This window comes from Anastrepha ludens, chromosome 2, assembly GCF_028408465.1.
Source record: "Anastrepha ludens isolate Willacy chromosome 2, idAnaLude1.1, whole genome shotgun sequence".
NCBI classification, from domain to species: Eukaryota; Metazoa; Arthropoda; class Insecta; order Diptera; family Tephritidae; genus Anastrepha; species Anastrepha ludens.
Window position 1 is genome coordinate 22,478,960 of NC_071498.1, and position 24,165 is coordinate 22,503,124.

The 24,165-nt window shown below is 37.3% G+C and overlaps 2 protein-coding genes across 3 annotated transcripts in view; one reads left to right on the forward strand and one right to left on the reverse strand.

The window, feature by feature from the left end:
* Positions 1 to 2,096: 2,096 nt before the first annotated feature.
* Positions 2,097 to 5,135, reverse strand: LOC128864967 (DNA cross-link repair 1A protein). Its single transcript, XM_054104793.1, has 5 exons — positions 4,372 to 5,135; positions 3,629 to 4,307; positions 3,448 to 3,559; positions 2,938 to 3,388; positions 2,097 to 2,866 (listed from the first exon to the last, which is right to left on the reverse strand). Exons 1-5 carry the CDS (start codon positions 4,981 to 4,983, stop codon positions 2,330 to 2,332), a joined length of 2,391 nt encoding a protein of 796 aa, XP_053960768.1. The 5' UTR covers positions 4,984 to 5,135; the 3' UTR covers positions 2,097 to 2,329.
* Positions 5,136 to 5,783: 648 nt separating this feature from the next.
* The window catches only part of LOC128864974 (uncharacterized), a 36,091-nt gene continuing 17,709 nt past the window's right edge, over positions 5,784 to 24,165 (forward strand). Inside the window, exon 1 of one of the 2 annotated variants that reach the window (XM_054104814.1) lies at positions 5,784 to 6,734. The gene's annotated coding sequence lies outside the window, so the exon portion shown is untranslated. The remainder of the gene's footprint in view (positions 6,735 to 24,165) is intronic. The other variant, XM_054104806.1, reaches the window with a different exon arrangement.

Genomic DNA, 24,165 nt, shown 5'->3' on the forward strand with positions numbered 1-24,165 from the left:
GATTTTCATATCGGTGACCACGTCAATAAGCAAAATTGTCGGATTTGGGGCTCAGAAAATCCACACGTTACTGTTGAGAAGCAAATGCATCCACAACGAGTCACTGTTTGGTGCGGTTTTTGGTCTGGCGGCATCATCGAGCCATTTTTTTTCGAAAATGAGCGAGGAGCCGCGGTTACAGTAAATGACGAACGTTACCGTGACATGCTCAACGAGTTGTTTCCAAAAATTGAAGAGGATGACATGGACGACATTTGGTTTCAACAGGACGGTGCAACTTGTCACACTGCCAAAGTTACACTCGAACTTTTGGCTACCGTTTTTGAAAACCGAATAATTAGCCGAAATTCCGATAACAATTGGCCGCCTCGGAGCTGTGATTTAAGCCCGTTGGACTATTTTTTGTGGGGAACCGTTAAGGACAAATCCTATGCGAACCATCCAGAGACGATTGATGCTTTAAAACACGAAATCGAAGTTGCCATTCATAAAATTGGGCCCAAACAATCGAAAATGTGCTTAAAAATTGGGTTGATCGAATGGCCTACTGTAAAGCCAGTCGTGGCATTTGAACGATATTATTTTTCATTCATAAATGACAATGTTCAATCTTCAAAATAAAAAAAAAAGTTTGAAACAATATTGATTAGTTTTTTTTATAGCCGATTCAAAAAGCAAATTTTACATGGCCCACCCTACACCTTGGATACCTTTGACGACTGATCTATACATTCATGCATATAAAAAGTAATACGTCTGAAAAAATATGGTAAACATTCCTTTGTGATTGATCAAATCCAGCCCAAGGCAGCATTGGGAGAATTGGATTTTCAATTGTCGTCTTATGAAGACATTTTTCGAATTTAAACTTTAATTTTTTATACTAAAATTGAATGGGCGATAACTATAACTGTATATTCAGAAGTTTTCTGAAAATTCTGAGTAAAAAGTTGAAAATTGTCATAACAGGTTTTTGAAATTTGTTAAATTTTTGTGAATTTTCTACAAAGAATTGAATTTGAATTTATAAGGTTTTTTATTATAAAATGAGCTACATTTTTGTTAAAAATTAACGGCGAAAATTTAGCCTATAAATATTGCGAATATCACAAAAGAATAAGCATCCTTTATTATGTGAGCACAAGTGTACTTTGCCAGCCGAGTTCCCAGGTCGTTTTGTTTTTAATATGTGGCATCCCATATGAACACACCTTTTGTACCACAAGGTGATCATGCTGAATTTTATTGATGCTCGTCATAAATATGCCCAAGAATGCCTCAATCTGACGCTATGTGACTTGAGGATCTCAATCATTTCGCGCACGGCATCGATACTTTCTGGCACAATTGATTTTGGACGACCTTCCCGGAATTTGTCGATGAACGAACAGCGAGTACGAGAAAATGCAATGTACCAGTTTTCTAGGGTGCTCAAGGATGAGGCTTGCTCGTCGTATAACGATTTCAGCCCATCGATAAATTTTTGTCTTGTGATAAATTTTTGTCGAAAATTGTGAAAAATAACTGCAGTTAAATATTCACGGTTTAATTCCATTTTTTTGCCGAGAAGCCACTGTAAGCGACACTCACATACATTTTCAAGTTCTGCGGCCGTTTATGGAAAATATGTCGAACTTTCTTAAAGGCGTTTGCTCCTAGCAGCGAGAAAGATCAGAGATGCAACCCTCAGGTGGTTGGGGGTGTTTTTGTTGTTGTAGCAGCATAAACATTCCCCATACATATACGGGGAATAAAGTGACAGCCCTTTGCCGGATATAAATCCGGTTCGTTCCGGTTACGAAGAACCGACCGTCGTGGGAGCGTTGGAGGAGTTTCGAGAAGTGCAAGTTAACAGTATGCGTCTCACTTTTTACTTCTAGGCTTGCAGATTTGCACTCTAAATATTACTGATGGCTCTCTACCACTCAGGCAATTCGCGGACCACTGCTTACCACCTCCCATGGGAGGGAAGAGCGTTAAAAGTATTCTAGAAATGCTTTGGAGATGTATTCGACAGATTCAGCGCTACCGTTGAATGATTTCGATTACAAGGCTTTGGTGAAGCCGCTACAATAACAAAAAGTATAAAAAACAAGTATTTTTAAATTGACTTTGTTAACAATTTATGCTTATTTAAATCCATATAAAAACAAATTGACTTATCAAGAAGTTTTAACTTAACCGCTAAACAAATTGCAGCTTAATTAATTTCCTAACCAAGTAATGTCGTCTTAAAGCTCGTGCACCTATATAGCGCCATGAAGATGCGTAAAAATTCAAAAGTAAAAACCCCCAACTCAAAGCTCCGCTTAACCAAGACTGGTAATAGTCAATCTGACAACAACGTGATAACTGTAGCTGAAGCTTTGCTTGGCGTCGCCTGCTGGTCCGTACTCACATCTCGCTTCACTTCCGGTAGAACGCAGGTAGTCATGACACGTACACTCAGTTGAGACAACTCGTTCTGCGCGCAACTAGATTTTGTAGGACTCACACAATTCGTGATCAGCTTGGTAGATGAGTGTGAACGCTTTTGAGGTCTTATTTTTATGAAACTGGTAATCGAAGGTTGGAAATTGCGTCTCCTACTCTTTAGGGTGTCATATTTATACCACTTCTCTGGTATCTTTGGTGTTATACAGGGATTACCCTGCATTATAGGTACGGTGCTTATCACTTCACGTGGCTTTAAGTACGTTACGAATCGCTCCAACTCCGCGTGACTGGAATGCTCGGAGTATTCAATGCCAACGATATTAATTTGGCCACGCAGCGACGGTTTGCCATTTTTCTCCCAGCCAGATGGGCGAAATGCGAGTACAGCATCGAAATTAGTTTGAAACGGACGGAAGTATTCGACTAGAGACTGCAAAAGCATGGAATTGTGTTAACAAATGAATTGCCAGTACATGGGAAAAGGGAGATTTAGTTACTTACTTGGTAGCTCACTTTGCCAATCGATATTACATGCATCTGCGCCATATAAGGATCATCACAGAGCAATCCACGCACTTCTTCCAAATCCATGGCCTGTAAAGCTGTCAATCGATTCTTCTCCGTCCATACTTTCAAACCGAACTCCTGTGCGAGACGCGTCCAAAAGCGTTCTTTACCAATTACATAGGAACCGCAGATATATAAAACGCGCGTTGTTGGGCGCTTTTGGCGGAATTCTTCTATTATACTTTTGGCGCGATCGATACTCTCGTATTGTGAGCAAAAATTGTTCTTGTGTGCTATATATGTGGTATCGAGGTAAATTGTATCAATCCAATTGTTCCAAAATATGGGCTCTGATTCCATGTCGGGTGAGGCACGAAAATCGCCCGTGTGTATAATACAGCGGCCGGTGGGCAATTTAAACACAAACATGACAGCACCGGGACAACTAATTGTAAAGGTTAATAAAAAAAAAGTTGCAACTATTGCAGTTCTGAGGTTACTTACTGATTTGCATCAATTGCCGTGACTTCTATGCCGTTAACAACTAGTGGCACGTTCAAGTTAATTTCGCGTACGTATTGTTCTTCCACTGGTATAAGGGCTCGCAACAGGCGCGCTAGTGGAGCAAATAAAAAAATTTATATAAATATAGAAAACGATATACACTCAAATTGCAAACGTTTACCTGTGAGTGAGCTCACATACAACGGCATTGCAAATTTACGCGTCAGCCCTTGGTAGTGGTCCGCATGGAAGTGTGTAAGGAAGTAATGAGTAACACCTTCAATCTGCCCATATTGGAAGGCATCGACTGCAAATGTAGTGCCAGCTACAATTTTAAAAGGTGGGCAAACACGCACTTTCTTCACTCGTCCACCTTTTGAAGTGGGCGCAGGTCTGGAATCTTGCACCGGAATTCGAGAAACATTTCTAGTTTCAACAAACTCATCTTTAGCGGCTAGGGAGCAGTCCAAATTGGATACGCGATCGCTACTAAATCTATCTATGCTGGTCTGCGGTGGTGTAGGAATCTGCTCAAGAAGTGGTTCTTCAGTCGTATTTTCTTTATCGTTTACAGCCATTTTATGTTTTTTATTTATTGCAGTGCTCGTCAAACGAGGCAGGTCTCTTTGGCACAGATTTGTTTCATCTTTCACTTGGGCACGTTTTTTATTATGTTTTACATTTCCATTTTCTCTTGACAACCCATCTGTCTTTGTTATAATTGACCGTTTTTTTGAACTATGCTTAAGATTAGACATTAAATTTGATTCTTCACCAGTTGTTTCGATGTTTTTTTGCCGCACAGGTATAGAAACCATCACCGGAGAATGTATACCGTTATTTTCGGAGAAGCGTGGACACTGTAAAACATTGAAAGAAATTGTATTTATATTTTTCATAGTATTTAAGAATTTTTTCACCTACCTTTTTGACCACATTTGAACACAACTGTGGTTTCAGCTCCTTCAAATTGGGTTTTACATCTTCCTCTTCTACATCATCATCCGAGATCAAATCAATTATGACATCTAATTCATCTTTAAATTTTTCTTTCCCATGTGTGGAGTTGGGACCTGTTGGTTTCATATCCGATAAGCCGCTCATAGTTGTGCATTCGTCCTCTTTAAACAAACGCTTTCGCCCTTTATTCCTCTGTGCGCTGTTCAAACCACGTGCGTCACACTTTTCATTCGTTTTAGATTTCTTATTCGCTTGCGCCTTTGAACAAATTATGTCGTCCTTTACTGTACAGGTTTCAATTTTGTATGACTTCGAACAGCTCTTGAAAAAACTATTAATTCTTAACTGGCTCGATGGAGGTTCTTTCCACCTTGATTTCTTCGCTGTGGTCTGTATGTCAGTCTTAATAACTGTTTTGCGTGGTTTTTCAACATCCAAGTCTTCCAATGTTTTTTTGCGAGTTGTTGTGGCTGCTCTCTTTACTTTCTTCTTAAGCGGGATTGTTGGTGTTATCGGCTGAGCTTTGTTTACAAAATTTAAATCATTTTTATTTTCAGGGCTCTCACAGTTTTGCATCTTAGTCACCCTAATATTATCGTAGGCCGGATATTGTATAATCTAGCGTTTAAGCCTCTATCACTCCTTTTAATGTTTTATTCGTTTATTAAATTGTGGCGAAATTGTTTATCAAATGTCAGAATTGAGCCGCCTAAAGATTTGAGCTTCCTCTTCTCAGCAAAGCATTCCAATTCACGGTTAAAAATTTCGCAAGCCCAGTAGGTATAATGACCAGAACAATGTATATTGACTGATAATGATATTCAGGAATATCATTGGTAGGATATCAAGGGTGATAGATAACCAGGTTTGCTATTTAGTCACGTCACTGTGAGATTCGGCAGCCGACTTCGGGACAATCATTTCACATATATTCACACACTCGTCCAATCAGTAGTTGTTCAGACGGCAACGAAGTGTAATTGGTTGATTTTCTTCGTACATCATCAACACAATTTCACTTTTTTGTAAAGACACCTCGAGTCAGCCCATTCGCTGACTCCATCAAATTCGCTCAGAACCGAATAACTATCTGCTACTCGTAAAGAGGCTACCTTTGAAATCTTTTTACCATAAGAAATTATTGTTTAGTATCGGCAAATATAAATGAAAATAAAACACAAATATAGCATGAACGTTTACACTTTTTTTTTACATATTTTTTATTTCAAAAAGTGAAGCAAATTCTGCAGCAAATGTCAAATTGGAAATGAGCCAGATAAATTAAATCTTTTCGGTTAAAAATTCTCAAGAAGACAACATAATATTAAGCACAAATCCTATAAGTATTCCACCATAATTTTAAGTTTAAATAACTTGCACGAATGCAGCCCTGCATGTGAACAGACCCGATTTGTAACAGTCACTTGAACGGAAAGAAGCAGCAACGTTTGGTTCAGTTTTTCCGAGTTTTCCAAAGCGGTTGGTAATGAGGGCTGTTTTCATATTCGATTTTTACGCATATTCTAACTAGAAATGTATTTTCTGATATTTCCTGCACCACAATTGAAATAATTATCTAAATAATACCCAAATACGGCTGTACAGGTGCAGTTATAATACAAATATGCGAATAAAATTCGCTACTAGTAAGAAAAGCGGAGTAAAACATGTATTCGGAGTGATAAATAGAAACCCAAAAAAATTAGAATGAAAATGGAAAAATCTATATCACGATGTGGAAAGGAAAATGAAGTGTGAATGAAAATCGTGCATATGTAGTGCGCCGAGAGTGCGTTTGGTGGAGTGGAAGAAATTCGTTGAAGTGTACCCGGAGCAAAGTGCGGAAAGCGAAATAGATGATCTGTAGTGCAGTGTTGTGGAGACGCAACCAAAGAAAATTCATAAAAATAAAAGTCACCAAGGGTGTGAAGGGGATCGTTTGTTTAAAAATAGTGTAAAGAAATATGTTGTGCATATGAAAATGGGTAAAGCAAAGATTTTATGAAAGAAATGTAAAGAAATTTGATTCCCGGTGCATTGCTTGAGTGCATATTTACGTCTTTTGTCACTTCACAAGCACTTTTCAACACAAGATTTGTGAAGATAAAAATAATAGAAAAATGAAGCTACAAACCGTGATACAAAAAAGCGTATGAAACGCAAATGTGAAACGTACAATAGTATCAGCTTCAACGACCAAACGGAAAAAACGACAGGCACAGGCACAACGTAAAAATAGTTGCAAGAACAATAAAAATTCAGACGAAGAGAAGGGTCAAAACGGGGGTGGTACACAGTCTCACGTAGCGGCGCTTCGAGGATTGTAAGTATGTATAAAATGCGAAATGTTTGCACATGTATGCATGCTCAATAGCGCGCATGTATGCAATAATATTCTTTATGGAGATAAATTAATTAATTGCGTTGCTGCAAATTCCTGTCTGTCATTTACTCGGATTTGCGTACTGAGTTACAATGAGGTTTTCGCCTTTTCGGTCTTTCGTTGATGTCGCTCCATGAAAACCTCTGCGCTTTCAACTCATCTACCGCTGCAAAGTGGATGCGGGTTTGTGTGTTTGTTCACCCATAATTGGGAATATTTCTGAATACTAAACTGGTTCAAGTGCACTTGCATAGTGAAGCGTATAAAACACATGTCTATGCGTGTGATTGTATGTGTACATATGTATATGTGCATAGTTTTGTTTTGTACACACGGCTACAAGTTGCTTTACTAGCCGCATTTCACCGATAATACTTAATTTAGCATCACCTCCTCGGTGGCAAAAGTCACAGCATATTAACAACACAGTACTGCATATTAACAACAGCAAAATGCCCATGGGTATGAACATCAGTTAATTTAGCATCACATCATCGGTGGCAATAGTCACGACAAACACAAAAATATACATTAAAGACAACAAAGGCACTTAGAACCGAATATCAATGTGTTTTAATTTGCTTTTGCGTGTATTTGTTGTTTGCTCTTGCTGAATTCCTACCTTTATTGCTTTTGTGGCTGTTTATACCATTGGCGATATAATCACATCACAAGCGCTTTGGACTAGAGAGGCTTGGCTGCAGGGGATCTAGTGCGTATCTAAAGTTAAAATATGTGTATATATACAGGTATGCATGTATGTACATATGTGTGCATGTTGGTGTTCCCTTACGTTGCTTTCGGCTGTGCTGACAACTAGACATCTGGGGCTAGTGACGCCATCCTATATTACGTTCTATATTTTGCTTGTATATACGAGAAGTTGTAGGGTTACTCTTTGTGTGAAGTAAGCCAGCAGTAGCGTTATTTTCGGGGGCTACTTAGTAAAGCTAGTTTTTGTTTGGCAATTAAAATAAATCGAAAAACTTATTTCTAACATTGTCATTCATTTTGTGGAATTATTAAATAATTTACCATTTTATGGTTTGAAATACACTTCATTATTCAGTAAAGTCTCCCTGAACATCAAGTCACTTGTTCCAGTTGAATCCCATCCCTGAAATGAGAATCTGAGAGGACTGCAAAATACGCATCTGCAGCTGTTATGACCTCATCATTTGATTAAAAATGCTTTCCATGCATGCATGTTTTGAGATCTGGAAACAGATGGAAGCTGCTAGATGTCGAATCTGGTGAATACTTTGGAAACTCCAACAATTCGAACCTTAATTTATGGAATTTAGGCATTGTCAAAATGCTCTTGTGACACGGTGCAATGCCCTATGAAAAAAAATGTTTGCAAACTAGGTAATTTTTCTCGAATAAATTCCTTCAGCCGGTCTAAAAAATTACAATAATATTCAGCATTTATTGTTCACCAGTTTGCAGTTTGCGAGTAATACATAAACAAAATTGCTTTCGCATATCAAGAAACTGATGCTAGCACCTTCTTGTCCGATTTCTGGACATGGACTCATTTCGGAGCCAGGTTCACACCACTCTTTAGCCTCCTGTTTTGATTTAGGAACATGGTGATCGATCCAAATCTCATCCATAATAATGAATCGACGCACTTTATCCTTTTTATCCACTTTATCGTTTCAAAAACGCTCTAAATGTTTCTGAGAAAGTCGCATTCGAATGAAGCCCAATACTCTTCCAGTCACTTTACGATTTTCCAATGCGATATCCTCTATTTTTTTCTTTGATTCCTGGTGTTGTTGCTGTTTTTGGACGTCCTTTACGTGAATCGTCTTCAAGGCTTGTTCGAACACGTTTAAATTCAGCAACCCATCTACTGAATTAATTGTGGGCGAAAAGTCCTTAGCAATTTCAGCAATTGTTCATCAATTTCCTTTGCTTTTAAACCTTCTAAAAGTAAAGTTCAATCACTGCACAAAACTTGATTTTGTCCTCTTGTGTAAGTAGAAAATACTGTGACACGTCGATACTAAATGGCTTATAAACAAAGAACGAATTGACCGATTGAAATGCAACTTCACCCTACCAACATAACAAAAAAAAAGAAAATTTCGACTAGTAACGACGCTCTCTCTTATCGAACCGCAGAACTTATTGAACAACCTAGTAAGCCTCGAAATACATCAAAACGGCGGAGGTTTCACTCGGAATACCAAGATTATCATCGGACACTTCATCATGAGATGCGGAATTAGAAGTAAAGAAATCGGCAGCATAATTCAGTTTTAGTTATACAGTCTGTGTCAGAAGAAAATATCCAGTTTTTTCTTGTAACTTAAAAATATATCCCGTTCTAGTTTTTGCTGCGTAATAGTCCACTCAAGCGCTACGACGCCAGTGCTAATTCAGGTTAGTGCCGTTCGAAACTTTCCCCTAAACGCAACCAAACCAAAATGACGACTGAAGGAGGCGAACATATCCTGCCGTCCCACATCATCAAAAGCACTGTTCTCAGAAAAATACATAGAGAAACAATCAAACAACAAAATGGCGTCACAGTAATGGGCTGGCCTTCTCAGTCCCCAGACGCCAACCCCATTGAAAATGTGTGGGGAAGTATGAAAACGCAGCTTGCCGGAAAGACAATCCATGATTTAAAGCAACTCGTGCGTCAAGTTCGCAAAATCTGGTTCTCTGTCGACGAGCTACGCAGAAAAGCTGGTTCAAAGCATGCCGAGAAGATGCCAGGCTATACTCGACAACGATGGAGACTATACGGCTTATTGAGTAATTGCGACTCGCAGTTTTGTACACACTTTAATGCAAAAAAATTTAAATATATATCTTTTATACTGCATGAATAATCGTGGTTCCTTTTTTCTGACACAGACTGTACTTGATGATTTTCTGTTAGATTTTATGTGGCGCCAAAAATTTTTCGGTTTATTTCTTACATACAGTTCAAAATTCCGAATATACCTCCTCTACAAAGATTTATTTAGCTCGTGAAATTGATTTTTGTAAGATCTATACAGGATTCTCTAACTCCTAGTAGGAGCATAGGGCGTCAACAATCTGACTTTTATAGCACACAAGTAGATCATAAAAGCGCTGCTCATTATTGGTCTTAACTAAAAAAAAAAAACCTTTTCCGCAATTTTTTTAGACTCTTCAGCTTATTTATTCCTTTTATTGCTGGAAAAACAAGCTGACGGGCAAATCGAAAAAATTTCAACTGATGTTCCTGCGATTATATTACGCGCTATGTACATTTGTGTGCTTTATGTATGTATTTGTAATACATCACCAGTCCATTTGTGAGACTATTTTAAATAGCGAGCCAAAATCAAAAAAAAAATAAATAAATAAAAAAATTGGTATAAAAATCGAAAATCGGCTTCTGTGTACTACATCTGCTAGTATTTGTGTTCATAATCCAAAAGTTGCCTGCGCTGTGCGTTCTGCCGCCATGAAAACTTGTTTATCGCTCCCAAAATAAAATGTGTAAACGCGCAACATTTTGGAATTTTTCAATTTTTTGGCCTCCAGTAGTGTTGCTGTGTCTTACATTTAAATTTCCTTGTGTGCACATTTAGTATAATATTTAATTTTTATTTTGTTGATTTGCTGCTTTCAGTAATCGTAATTTATTTAAATTTTTCTCTACGATGTTGTAATGTGTGTTGTATGTGGTGGCTTTTGTTGTTGTCATTGTTATTATATGGCATTTTAATCACTTCACAATTATGATCTATGCATACACTGAAGCTTTGCATGCGCGATTGTGGAAAACATGTTGCAATACTTGGCTTTGTGACCCCACCCGTATTGCGGGCCTCGATTTTCCAATACCCAAACACTTGTTATTTATTCAATTTTTTTTTATCATTGTTGTTGTTTAATCGGTTGTTCATTGTCGTTGGTGTAATTGTAATATCTTCCATTACCTCATTTAAAACTCCTCTTATTTGGAGGAGACGCAGCTGGTGCTGGTGCTGGTGCGTTCGACTGGAAAATTATTTATGTATTTATTTCAACTGTCTACAGCGCGAGCCTCCGGATAACTCCTCTACCAGTTTTGCCTAGCATATTATGTACATTATTACATATACATACGTATATATACATATATCACATATGTACATACGTGTTCACAATAATAGCAGCGCGGCATATGCAAAGTTTTGACTATTTATTTATTTTTTTGTTTATTTTTTTTCTTATAAAAATATAAGTCAAACTACAATTTGTTCAAAATATTCATACAAATTTCAACTTTTTAGTCAGAATTTTTAGAATAATTTTGGGTATGCAGTTGTTTAGTTTGTCTCAAAATTCTCGTTAATTTTTGATAATCTTTTTTGGAGGGGTTGCGAACTCCATATAAAACAAAGAAATTCGTGCATTCTTTATTTAAAGAAAAGGATTTTTGAGCCACTTCAAGCTTGCAAAATATTATACCAAAATTCAATGGGCTTCTAAAAGTTCTGATTAAAAGGTTTGAAATTTTTATCAAATATTGTTGATGTTTCTAATATTTTGTGCAATTTTTAAAACTTTGAGTTACATGGTTTTTGTTGTAGTTTGAACTATGTTTTTTAATCTTTTTTGTAATAATTTTTTATAATTTTTGCAACATAACATAAAAAATATGTAAAAAAAAACTGTATTAAATATTAACTATTATTATTACTGTTTTCTTAACTATTATAAGAAAATAAAAAATATATAGTCAAAATTTTGCAATATATTGGGATTTTCATTTGAAAAGGACGCGGATAGTAGCTTGCGCGGTGAACAAAAAATATGGCTACAGAGGGATCATATTTCAAATATAGGGTTTTTCAATAAGGGCGGGTATGCATGCAGAATGTCAATCGTGGCGTTTGCTGTGTGGCACGTAGCGCCGTCCTGCTGGAACCACATGTCGTCTAGGTCCATATGGTTCAATATGGGCCATAAGAAATTGGAAGGGCCACCACGTCTACCGAAAAATGGGCGCAATGCGCGCAACGTTTGCGTTAATGAACACTCATTTTGATAATCAAATTTTATCATTTGAACGTGCTGTTCAATCGTGTAACTTGCCATGATGGTTTGGCATAAACAACTGAATAATAAACAAAAGATTTGACAGATGTCACCAAAACAAAATGGCTGCCACAGGGCGCCAAAATCGAACCGCGCCAATTGAAAACCCCTTTAAAAGAAATGTAGGTGCATTCCTTCAATAACTTAAGAATAGTAGGTACTTAGAAAAAGGTTGTCAGAAAGATGTTATGTATATGAAAAAATTATCGAAAAAAAGTTCGATATATCCACGCTTAGTTTTTTCTTAACTCATGTATGTAAGTCAGAATCAAAAATAATAATCATTTTTAATATTTAAGTTTTCAAAATGTTTGTCTGCCCACGGCTTCAAAGCAACAGCCAGAATACTTTCCCGATAATATTTTCAATTTATCTTGACGCTAGGCTCGTAGAAAACGATTGGAGAGCGCCCGTATGCAGTTACAGCGGCCCAAATCATTACCTGTGGCGAGTGCTGTCTCCTGGTGGCCAATCATCGATGACTCAAATTCTCATATGAACGGTCGGTCAAATAAACCCTATCGTTTTGGGAGTTTACGAATTGCTCAATTTAAAAAATTTTCTCGTCAAAAAACACAATGTTCGGAAATTTACCGCTTTCGGCCAAGCGAAGCAACTCCTTCGCTATCTCAAGTCTGACGTGTTGCTGCCTTGATGTGAGATCATGCGCCTTTTGGATCTTGTAAGGCTTGACTTTGAGATCATTTTTGAGTATGCGGCGGATGCTACGGTCAGATATTTTCAGTTCTATCGCCATTTGATTGGCACTTCGTCGGGGATTTCACTCAAGTCGCTTCTTCACTTTTTGAACCATTTCACGAGACTTTGCAGTCTTTTGATGACCACCTCCATGACGTTTCGCGATGCTACCAGTATCATTGTAACGAGTAATGGTGCGATAAACGAAAACTTTATTTACTCTATGGTGCCTGAGCCCGCGAACAATCGCTGGTTGCGATTTTCCAGCCAAATATAATGCAATCACGCTATGACGTTTGAGGTCCATTCTTTTTTCGCGTCTACTCTCGGCAAAATGTTTCCACGCGATTGTAAACAATACTCTGGACTGTCATTAAGTCAACTAACAGACCGCTGATGTCCGTGCATCAGCTGCGCGAGCAGTCTGAGGTTGGTTACACTTCGAGTGCCGGACCCTGTAGGTAAAATCCGCCAAAAAGTCGATTCATGAATGCCTAAGTGTTGAGAACGTCGAGATATTGATTTTGAAGGTTGTTCAGCAACGTTCTGCGCTACAGAACGCCCAGTTTTTGGTCTGCCAGTTCTTTTTCTATTCTCAACACAACCAGTTTCTTGAAATTTTTTCGTCAACCTTTGAATTGTCAACTCATTCGTACGAGGATATCCACCAAACAGATCACGAATTTTGCGATATATTGTTCTTAAGGGGACCCGGCGGTCTAGAATGTTCAAAAAATCGATTCTTGTTTTTTTTGATATTTCGAAAGTATAGGCTTTTAAGAATATACTGTCAAATTTTGGGAAGGATATTCCCAGTATTTTCGATACTAAAGCCGTTTTAGCAGGTTGAGTCAGATTCGTCACACGGCGACATCTTTGACCGCATTTAAGTGGTCAAAACTTTAAAGTCAATTATCTCAAAACTACTTTTTTCGGTCTGGTGTTGTCATTGTCATTCTACCGAATAGTCTGAAATTTTAAAATGTTTTTCACAACATCACGGCGTCATTTTGTTTTTATTCTAGTACGGGGCATAGCTACAGTCGTACTGATTAATAATTTTTTTTGTTTTTGTGAGTTCAGATAAATAGAAGGGCCAAAATAGGCAACACCGTCCAGATCCAATTTTTCGGAAGGGTCAACTTCAGCGCCATTTTTAAAATTAGAAAAAACAATTTTTTTTTTTTCATTTTTGTATGTGAAAGAAGTTAAATAAAAAGACAAAAAAATTTAAATATCGTTTTTCATTTTTTTATTGTGAAAAAAAATCCTGAAAATACCCTAAATTTTCGAGTGTAAAATTGTGCATCTACCTACTTGGCAAATGTCAAAGATGAGGTGGTACCATCTAAGAATTATGCACTACTGACATCTAGGCGTGACTTTTGAAAGACCCTTTGCATATGTTAACTTGGCAAATTTCCAAATAAAAGATTTGCAGCCTGCAACCCTTTGCTTCAGAGTCTTGTGCTTGATTGGGTATTATTTTTTCCGAATTCACTCAAAATTATTAGTGTATTGTGATAAACGTGTGAAAGGTTTTGTTATTATAAACAATCAAAATGAGATGTGGAAAATGAAGGTCAAGGAATGTTTCATCAGAATTAATTAATTTAAATTTTGTGTATGTGTTTGTTTGTTGTTACTTAATGGGTTTGAGATGCGTAATTGAAGAAATGTTTTTTGTTCCATGGAGTATAACTCGCAAGCTGACAAATGCAGAGGCGGCCTAATGATACAAAAATGTGTAGTGATAATTAAATTTTATTGGGTTAATAACAGCTTTTGCTGATTTTCGCTCTTTTTTTCGTAAAATAGGGATGAGCTGGTGGACTCAAAATATTTTACATAGACTTTTTTTTTTAGAATTTATGCAAAAAAAAAAATGTATTGTACAATAAATCCGGTCAGTGTGCAATAATGAGACTTTTGCGTAGAATGCTCGGATTGGAATGCAATTAGGCGCCGTGGGATGTTTTTCTTGATGCTTTCCATTTCAATTCAACCAGGCTATTCGGGTCATGTTCTTCGATTTCGATGTAACGCAAATATGTTGCTCTCTGGTCAAAATAACGAGACACGTATTTTTTTGTTCGCCCGAAAAAACTTTTTTTTTCAAGATTTATCGGCAATTTTGTTTTTTGGCTCAAAATTGATTTTTTTTAATAGCCCGGTTGAATTGAAATGGAAAGCACCTCTTAAGATTTTTTTTCAGTATGTGAAGCAATACAAACTTTCAACGGCTTACGCTGCTTAAGCTTCAAAATTTACTATATATTACTGGAATTGTATGAATCATCTCATATACACGATTTGCCGTTCGGAGTCGGCAAAAATTGTATATAGGTCCCACGCCACAAATAGCACTAACGCCATCTATTTGGTGTTTGGTCGAGCTCCTCCTACAATTTGTCATGTGCGTCTTGATGTTGCCTACACTTTTAAACCGACAAATTTTTTATGAGGAGCTTTTTCATGGCAGAAATACACTCAGGGCGGTTTAACATTGTCTGCCGGGGAGCGATCGCTATTGGAAAACATTTTTCTATCATTGTGGTGTTTAATGCACAGAAATTTTAACAAAGTAGTCAAAAATTAGGCTGATAAAATAGACTATGTAACTCGTAGCCACGGCGGACATATGTCGGATGTGATATTAAAAAAATAAGTGCCATGAAATTATCTACCAGATTATAATAAAATAATTGATTATTATAAATAATAATTGGCGGCCGCCGTAGCCGAATGGGATGGTGCGTGATTACCATTCGGAATTCACAGAGAGAACGTTGGTTCGAATCTCGGTGAAACCAAAATTAATAAAAACATTTTTCTAATAGCGGTCGCCCCTCGGCAGGCAGTGGCAAGCCTCCGAGTATATTTCTGCCATGAAAAAGCGCCTCATAAAAATATCTGGCGTTCGGAGTCGGCTTGAAACTGTAGGTCCCTCCATTTGTAGAACAACATCAAGACGCACACCACAAATAGGAGGATGAACTCGACCAAGCACCCAAAAAGGGTGTACGCGCCAATTATATATATATATATATATATATATAATATATATATATATATATATATATATATATTAGGCCGGGTCGATTTGTGGGGAGGCAAAAAAATCGCCCATTGCTCTGTGAAAATCATATTCTAGGGATCAAAATAAGAAACTTTGCCGAAGGAACCATGCATCTAAAACGAATTCTGATGTCCCCCAATTTGGGTCGAACTTTTTAGTTTCTTTTTTCATGTAAAGGCCAAAAATTGAGATATTTTGAAATGATTGTATGGGAAACCCCCCAGGGGAGTTCCAGGGGGTGTGCCACTGGCATGGGTGGATCGACCGTCCAAAGTTAGTGGGGGTCGGTCATACATTTGGACTCGATTGGAGCATTCTAAATGGGTCAAAGGGGGATTTTTCGTTCGACCCAAATTGGGGGACATCAGAATTCGTTTTAGAGATATAGTTCCTTCGGCAAAGTTTCTTATTTTGATCCATAGAATACGATTTTCACAGAGCAATGAGCGATTTTTAAATCGACCCCTCCTAATATATATATATATATAATATATAAAATAATGAATTTCAACACAATTTCTGTTTTGTATTATCATTTTAAAAAAGGCAATGCAAAAAAAATATTTCGTTTCCAAAAAAAGTGAAAGAACTACGGGCATTAAAATTTATTGGGTTTCACTCATAGATGGCTCAGTTGAATTTTTAGGTTTGCAGACGTAGTACAAATGTAAAACACGGTTTGTTATTTGTCATTTTGTTGGCAATTCAGTTGTCAGTCAGTAAAACAAGTTTTTTGATCGGTTGCGTAGTTTTCGTTTGGCGTTCGTTGAAAAATGGAAAATCAAAAGGAACATTTTCGACATATTTTGCTTTTTTATTTCCACAAAGGGGAAACCGCATTGCAAGCTCATAATGTGGTGCCTTAAAAGAACGGCAGTGTCAAAATTGGTTTGCCAAATTTCGTGCTGGTGATTTTTCACTCAAAGATGAAAAACGCTCTGGTCGTCCAGTTAAAGTGCCCTAATCGAAGCAATAATCGATTCGGATCGTCACAGTACAACACGTGAGATTGCAGAGAAGCTTCATGTATCACATACGAGCATTGAAAATAACTTAAAACAACTTGGATATGTTCAAAAACTCGATACATGAGTTCCCCCGAACTGAAAGAAACGCATTTAATACAGCGCATGAAACGTGCATGCTAAAGAAACGTAATCAAAATGATCCATTTTTAAAACGACTGATAACTAGCGATGAACAATATCAAGCTGAAAAGATCGTGGAGCAGGCCAGGTGAACCAACTCAAACAACATCAAAGGCTGATATTCATCAAAAGAAGGTTTTGTTATTAGTTTGGTGGGATTACAAAGGAATTGTCTACTTTGAACTCTTACCACCCAACCGAAGGATCAATTCTGATCTTCACGAAACACCTGGCCCCAACCCCACATCAGCACGGTTTCCGACGAGTGCATAGCACCACCACTGCACTCACCTCCATAAATGCCCAGATAAACCGCGGGCTTAACCAAAACCACCCCTGCGAGAGGACAGTCCTAGTAGCGTTGGACCTGAAGAAGGCTTTCGACACAGTCAGCCATTCCACGCTTTATCAGTCGACACTCCCGTCAGGGCTGAAGAGGTGGTCCGCAAACTACCTGAGCGGTAGTCATTCGTCAGTGATTTTTCGAGACCAAACATCAAAGCAGAGGAAGGTTAAGCAAGGTGTACCGCAGAATGGTGTCCTTTCACCCTTGTTGTTCAATTTCTACATCTCGAAACTCCCACAACCACCAGAGGGAGTCTCCCTGGTCTCATACGTTGACGAATGCACGATAATGGCTTCAGTTAATGATGGCCTGTGCTCCAAAGTGAACAACTATATCACCAATCTTTCTCGCTTTTTCACTGCGAGGAATCTACAACTTTCCCCCACTAAGTCCAGGTGGTATGGACAAAATGTCTCTCAAGGTAGAATTCGATGACACACCAATCCCGACAGTAAACAATTCCAAAATTTTGGGTGTGACTTTTGACAGTTTGCCCTCCTCTGCTCAAACCACCGCTATTGCAACTAAAGTCCAAAATCGCAACAAGGTCCTCAAATCGCTGGCCGGCAGCACTTGGGCAAAGGCAAAGAATTGTTGCTATCGACATTTAAGGCAATAGGCCGGCCAGTTCTAAATTATGCTGCGCCTGCCTGGTCACCTGGAACTAGTGACACGCAGTGGATAAAGCTACAGACATTCCAAAATACTGCCATTCGGACAGCGACCGGTTGCCTCCTGAGGTCCCCCATTCAACACCTTTACAATAAGGCACAGATGCTGCTGTAATGGAGCACAACAAACTGTTCAGCAAGCAGTTCCTGTTAGGGTGCTACCGCAGGTTTCACCCTTGCAGACACCTGCTTGAGCCAGAGTCGCCTCCTAGGCACGTCAGGAGACACCTTTTAAACTACGCCAACGAGATCCAGTACAAAATTGACAAATCTACTAGACCAGACAGTGTTTAGACAGTCATTAAACGACATTCACCGGGAGACCGTCACCACCTTCTTAAGCGCCCGTCCACTGAATGCCGTAATTGGAGTCCAACCACCACCTTTAGCAGATGAAGAGCTCCAGCTTCCCCGTGAGACACGCGTAACACTAGCACAATTACGTTCTGGATACTCTAGCAGATTAAACTCCTACTTATCCAGTATTGACCCCGACATACCAAACATATGTCCGGCATGTGAAGGCACCCCGCACGACACTAACCACCTTTTCACATGGCCTTTAAAACCTACTCATCTAACACCCCCCTCCATCTAGACCCAACCTGTCGAAACAGCATGTCGACCGGTGATACACCCTACACTGACGGGGCTTCTATTACTGTTAAAACGACAACAACAAAAAATCAATTCTGATGTCTACATTGAACAACTAACGAAATTAAACAATGCAGTTGAAGAAAAGCGGCCCGAATTGACAAATCGAAAAAGTTTTGTATTCCATCATGACAATGCAAGGCCACACACATCTTTTGCCATCTGCCTGAAAGATGGCAAAAGGTCATTGTTCAAAATAGGCGGTACATTACAGAATAAAGTTATTTAGTTCCATAAAAAATTTGTCTTTAATTTTCTAAAAAAAATCCGCAATTACTTAGTTGCCAACCCAATATTTATATGCTAATCTTTTTTGACTAAATATTTTCTTTACCAGTGTAGTTAAATAGTTTTCGTACAACTCTTTTCTTTTATGTTGCCCAATGGAATTTAATTTTTTGTTTTGCTTTAACAAAACTATTATATTTTTATTGCATCTTCTAACAATTCTGAACGATTACACATACGAGTACATGCATATTTCTATACATATGCGCATACATACATTCAAACGCTGCTTTCTTCTGTCTTTCTATTTCACTTACAATTTCTGTTTCCCGCTTTATTGTTTAAGTTATTTTTGCTTTTGTTTATTTGTGGCATTTCTCTGATTCTGGCGTGAATTCCATTTTAATTGGTTTTGATGTCTTTAATTTGGATTTATTCCAAATGCCATAATTCCAACACTTGCACACTCGATCACTTCAGATCTTTCTGTTTTTGAATTGCTAAGCAGAAATCAAGTGGATTATATCAAAAAGTATCACTTGAAAAGCACGTACATACATACATACATCCATAGATTGGTATTTACTTTGAGTAGTACAAAAATGCATTGAAATTTAAATGAAATAAATTCAAATTTTGCGAATATTTGCCAGTGTTCCTATGAGCACTTAAGCAGCACTAAAAACTTCACCAATATCGTGAGTAGAAATTCGCATTAGGTATGCCTAATAAACAGAAATTAGCAGATTTATACGTACAGTTGCGAACACGAAAATAGCAGTACCAAAAAATGTTAGGATTTAAAAAAAAAATGTAATCTGTAATGTTATTCGAAAGTTTTTTAATCCAGTGGAAAGAAGTACTGAGCTTGTTGCATAGTGTAATCAAAACAACGTGCCATTCATTACCTCAAATATTTTCGACTAATGGGTTGTCAACAAATTAGTGCATACTTACAGAGTATTTTGTGATCTGATGTGATGTATGTACATACATACATACATATTCTACAATCCTGGTGCAGCTAATTTTAGTTGCGATTTGATACATGAATCGATTTATGCCAAAAAAGTACCGGGAATTGTTCAGTGAAACGGAAAATAATTGTCTAATCATCAACATTTATTTGTTCGCCTTCAAAATAAGCTCCATTCGAAGCAATACACATATCCCAACGATTAGACCAGTCATCTAATCACCTTTTAAACGCGTTTGAAGAGATCTTCTGCCGTTCCTTCAGCGAATTCCCCTTAATGGCCTCTACCAACTCACAGCTGCGTCCGCGGAGTGGCAATTCGAGCTTTGGGAAAAGGAAAAAGTCACAGGGGGCTAAATCCGGTGAATACGGTGGTTGTTCGATGGTATTTGTCGAGTTTTTCGTCAAAAAAGTGTTCACAATATGAGCCTTGTGAGACGGTGCGTTATCATGGTGCAAGATCCATGAGTTTTCTTGCCACAAATTGGTCCGTTTCCTACACACATTCTCTCTCAAACGTCGTATAACTTCCAAATAATGTTCTTTATTTACCGTAGAACCATTTCGAACGAATTCCGAGTGCACAACACCAGGAAAATGAAAGAAAATGAGTAGCATGACTTTCACTTTTGAGCAACTTTAACGAGGTTTTTTGGGTTTCGGTTCATGTGGATAGCACCATTCAGCCGCCTGTTGACTGGTTTGCATGTGAAACTCATATACCCACGTCTCATCACCTGTTATGATGCGCTGGATAAATGTTGGGTCCGAATTCACTTGCTCAAGCACGTCTTCAGCCATCTTATTCCTATGAATTTTTTGAAAGAAATTCAACTCTCTTGGAACGAGTCGGCAGCCACGCGTTTCATGCCCAATTGATGGTGTAAAATGTTGCGAATTGATTCGAGAATGATGGTTTTCCAGCACCATTTCCTTGACTACGTTTTCATACGTTGATGGGCGACCAGATCGGGACAAATCTTCCACGACTTGTCGGTCCTCTGCAAAAGCCTTATACCGCTCGTAGACCCGTGGTGTTTTCGATAAAGCACACTCGCCATAGGCATTCTGCAACATTTTTAACGATTCGGCACACGAAATTCCGTTCAAACACACAAAATTTAAGACAAATCCTTTGTTCGATATTTTTATCCATAGTGAAAATCGCAGAGCACACCTGCGGTTGACTGATATAATTAAATGCCAAAAACAAGCAAATTGACAGATCACACCAAATTCTGCGACACTATAGAGGACAGATGTACCAACATTCCAGTAAACAAATTTAGACAAATGTGTCACGCTCGCTTTTTAAATGAACAATTCCCGATATTTTTTTGACAGAATGTACATACATAGTATTTTGTTGGTATTTTGCATGGATCTGGCAGCATTTATCAAATAGCAAAACCAGTGCTATATAAAGTACTGATGGCATTTTTGGCTTTGTTGTCAGTAATCGAGAAAATTCTTATTGATACCAACACATTTTAAGTGAAATATTGTTAAGACATTAACGGTACTTACGGAGCTTGAACAGTTTTTTCTCTTTTTCTTTAATTACGCAGTGATCCGAAATGGGATTTGTGTCTCCGCATTTGATAAAAAAATATAAATGAAGGTTTGCACTCTCATAGTATTTAAATTTTTCATAAAATCAAAAAATAATTATAAACAAACTGCTTTCACTGCTAATGTTGAAAAGCCTGGGTGGATTCCTTATTGCACGAATTGCACTTCCACTTGACGAAGTAATGCCGTCATCTTCCGTCTTATCAGATTCAAAGTAATATTCGTCAGAACTGTCGCTTTCTAATGTATCATCTCTAGATCGTTTAACCTTCGTGCGTAGGATAAAATATAAAATATATAAAAAGCCTGTTTGTTCCTCTGGCAGTGACACTGAGAGACTGAATCGAAGAACTGAATTTCGTTCTAACTCTACCGTCGTCTCACATCTTAAGTTTCCATTATAAGGAAGATAAGACAACATACATCGCTAATGGGCCCTAATGTCTTTGAATGAAAACGTGACTCTTTTTACTATACCTATGCGTATCTTATCGCTCAGAACGGCAGACGTCTCGAGCTTTGCCGCTACGAACTAATTTGGGCGACTATATGCCGACATGCGTCCGGAACGGTCAAACGGCTTGGGCGGCTATATACCGATACTCGTCCCCAAAGGGTGAAAGTATAATTTTTTTTTGTTAAGGGTGAAAGTATACTTTTTTTTGTTAAGCTTAATTTGGGGTCCCTATTTGCAAAAAAAAGTTTGTTGTAAGTTCAAATTTTGTTTTTCAGTATTGCAGTATTTGTTTTTTTTTGTTTTTGTCTGGAATACATTTTTATCCATACATATACAATACATAAGACTATTCACCTCTTGTAAAATGTCCGTTCGTCCTAAGGTGGGCTTGGCCAGATCCTACAAAAGAAAAATGTCTTGCTGGGGTTTACTCCGTTATTCTACTCCTTTTTAGTATTTGTCATAAATATTTGTGCTTTTCATATAAATAATACATTTTGGCGATGTGCTAAATTTGAGGTCATTTAAATACAGCACGCATTTATTCTTACCTGATTTACTCAAACTGCTACTCAATTTGGTCAAAAGCTCAATGAATACATTTTTTTTAAAAACTATTTGACTGTTTTTTATATACCTATAAGTGTTGTCTGAGCAACTGTGATATAAATTAGGCCAGAAAAAATATTGTTTTCATATTAATTTAATTTATAGATTTATGTGCCCTTAAGGGGGGAGCTTGGTTTATGAGGTCTAAAAATTGCATCTCTTTGCGATTTTTTTTTTTAAGGAAAAAATTAATTTAGCACTGCAAAGTTTTTTCTATCTTTTAATGAGCATTAAAAAAGTATAAAAAATTTTTGTTCTGGTTAAAATAAGTTGAAAAAAATGTTTAACATAGAAATTAGTAGAGCGCTGCAACGCTGGAGTTTCCAACTGGCGTACAAGATACAGCTCGTAATTATTATCTAAAGCAAAAAATTCAAATGGATTTCTAATTATCATGATTTTTTATTCTAGATGAACTGAGAGATATTCCAAAATTTCAACTTTTTGGGGGTTTTAAAGAAAAAAATGCCTTTCTATAAAAAAAAAATTCACTTCAACTTGGTATAAAAATCTTGAAAAATTTTTTTTATCTATTTTGTTAGCTCAAATAGAAGAGAATTTAATACTGAAGGGAACAAGCTATGATTCATTTCAAAAGGTTTATTGGTTTTTTTTTTCATTCATGTACGTCAATTCAAAGAAATCATAAAAATGAAAAGTCGAGAAAAAAAGATAAAGTTTGTACTATAGCTGTCCGGTCACAGCGTAACTACCTAACGCTCGCCTACCTTTGGCTTTGTATCTACGGAAATACTGAGAATTAGGCTCTGTAACTTTGTGTGAATATTCTGAAATATATTAGGAATCGCTTAAAACGAAGAAAAAATTGATTTTTTTGACCTCATAAACCAGGCTCCCCCCTTAAGCGACTTAAGACGAGTTGTCACTTTTTTATGATTACTTATTACTTGCTTTCCCCGGAATTTTTAATCATTTAGTCATTTATAGTCGTAGCTTAAGGGGTTAGGAGTAGTCAGAGGCCCAAAAAATGATGAGTTTCAATAATTTTTTTGCTAGTCAGTTGCTTTATTTTACAAAAATAAAAACATAGCATTAATACATCATGTTTAGACTTGATTTGAGCAAAACTTCAACAATAAAAATTTTTTAAAGTTATCGCTGTTTGTGGGGAGCCAGAAGTCCCTTGCGGTGATCCTTGTAGATTCATCTAACATCAATCGGACAAGAGAAATTAGTTTTATTAATAGATAATCTTGTGCCTGATCGAAGCTGTTTTTTTTTTCAAAATTAACAAGGAAATATTTTTCAGATTTTAGGAAAAAAACGGACAATTAATGTTTAAAAAAAAATCGAAATTATTGAAAAAAAAAATGTTTAGATCAGGCACGATTTTTTCATGTTTTTCAAAAGCAGTATAAATTTTATTGAAATCTACCAAGCAGTTTTTAAGTTACAGTGATCACCAGTTCAAAAAACATAGTTTTGAGAACAACGCATTTACATATGTAGAGTTATACGAATTATTTAATTACTTACAGTATGTCATCCGTTCCATATAATAGTTCTGACCGCTGAAGCAGATTTCAAAATATCGATTTGCTGTTGCCTACGTAGCATTCTACCTTCTCGAGTGTTATCGTTAGCGCGCTTATCTGCCACTTTCATGCGTGTGTCCTGCTAGCTACTTGCTCTCGAACGTTTCGGAGCGCCCTTTGTTAATTGCTGAATAACTCGAAAAGTATTTGACGGATTCACTTCAAATTTTCACACAATATTTTTCAGCTATTATGCTTTAAGAAAATGCAAAAAAAAATCCTTTTTTTTTAAGTCTGACTACCCCTAACCCCTGAGGTAACCACCTTAATATAAGTCTAATAACATACAAAATTTGTCTATAAT

What these genes read in the sequence shown, in the direction of transcription:
- LOC128864967 (XM_054104793.1), bottom strand. Translation starts at nt 4,983, where the DNA reads ATGCAAAACTGTGAGAGCCCTGAAAATAAAAATGATTTAAATTTTGTA. An exon ending in GTATGTGAGCTCACTCACAG is followed by an intron (nt 3,560 to 3,628) that starts GTAAACGTTTGC and finishes TTGCTCCACTAG; the next exon opens with CGCGCCTGTTGCGAGCCCTT. An exon ending in TTGGCAAAGTGAGCTACCAA is followed by an intron (nt 2,867 to 2,937) that starts GTAAGTAACTAA and finishes ATGCTTTTGCAG; the next exon opens with TCTCTAGTCGAATACTTCCG.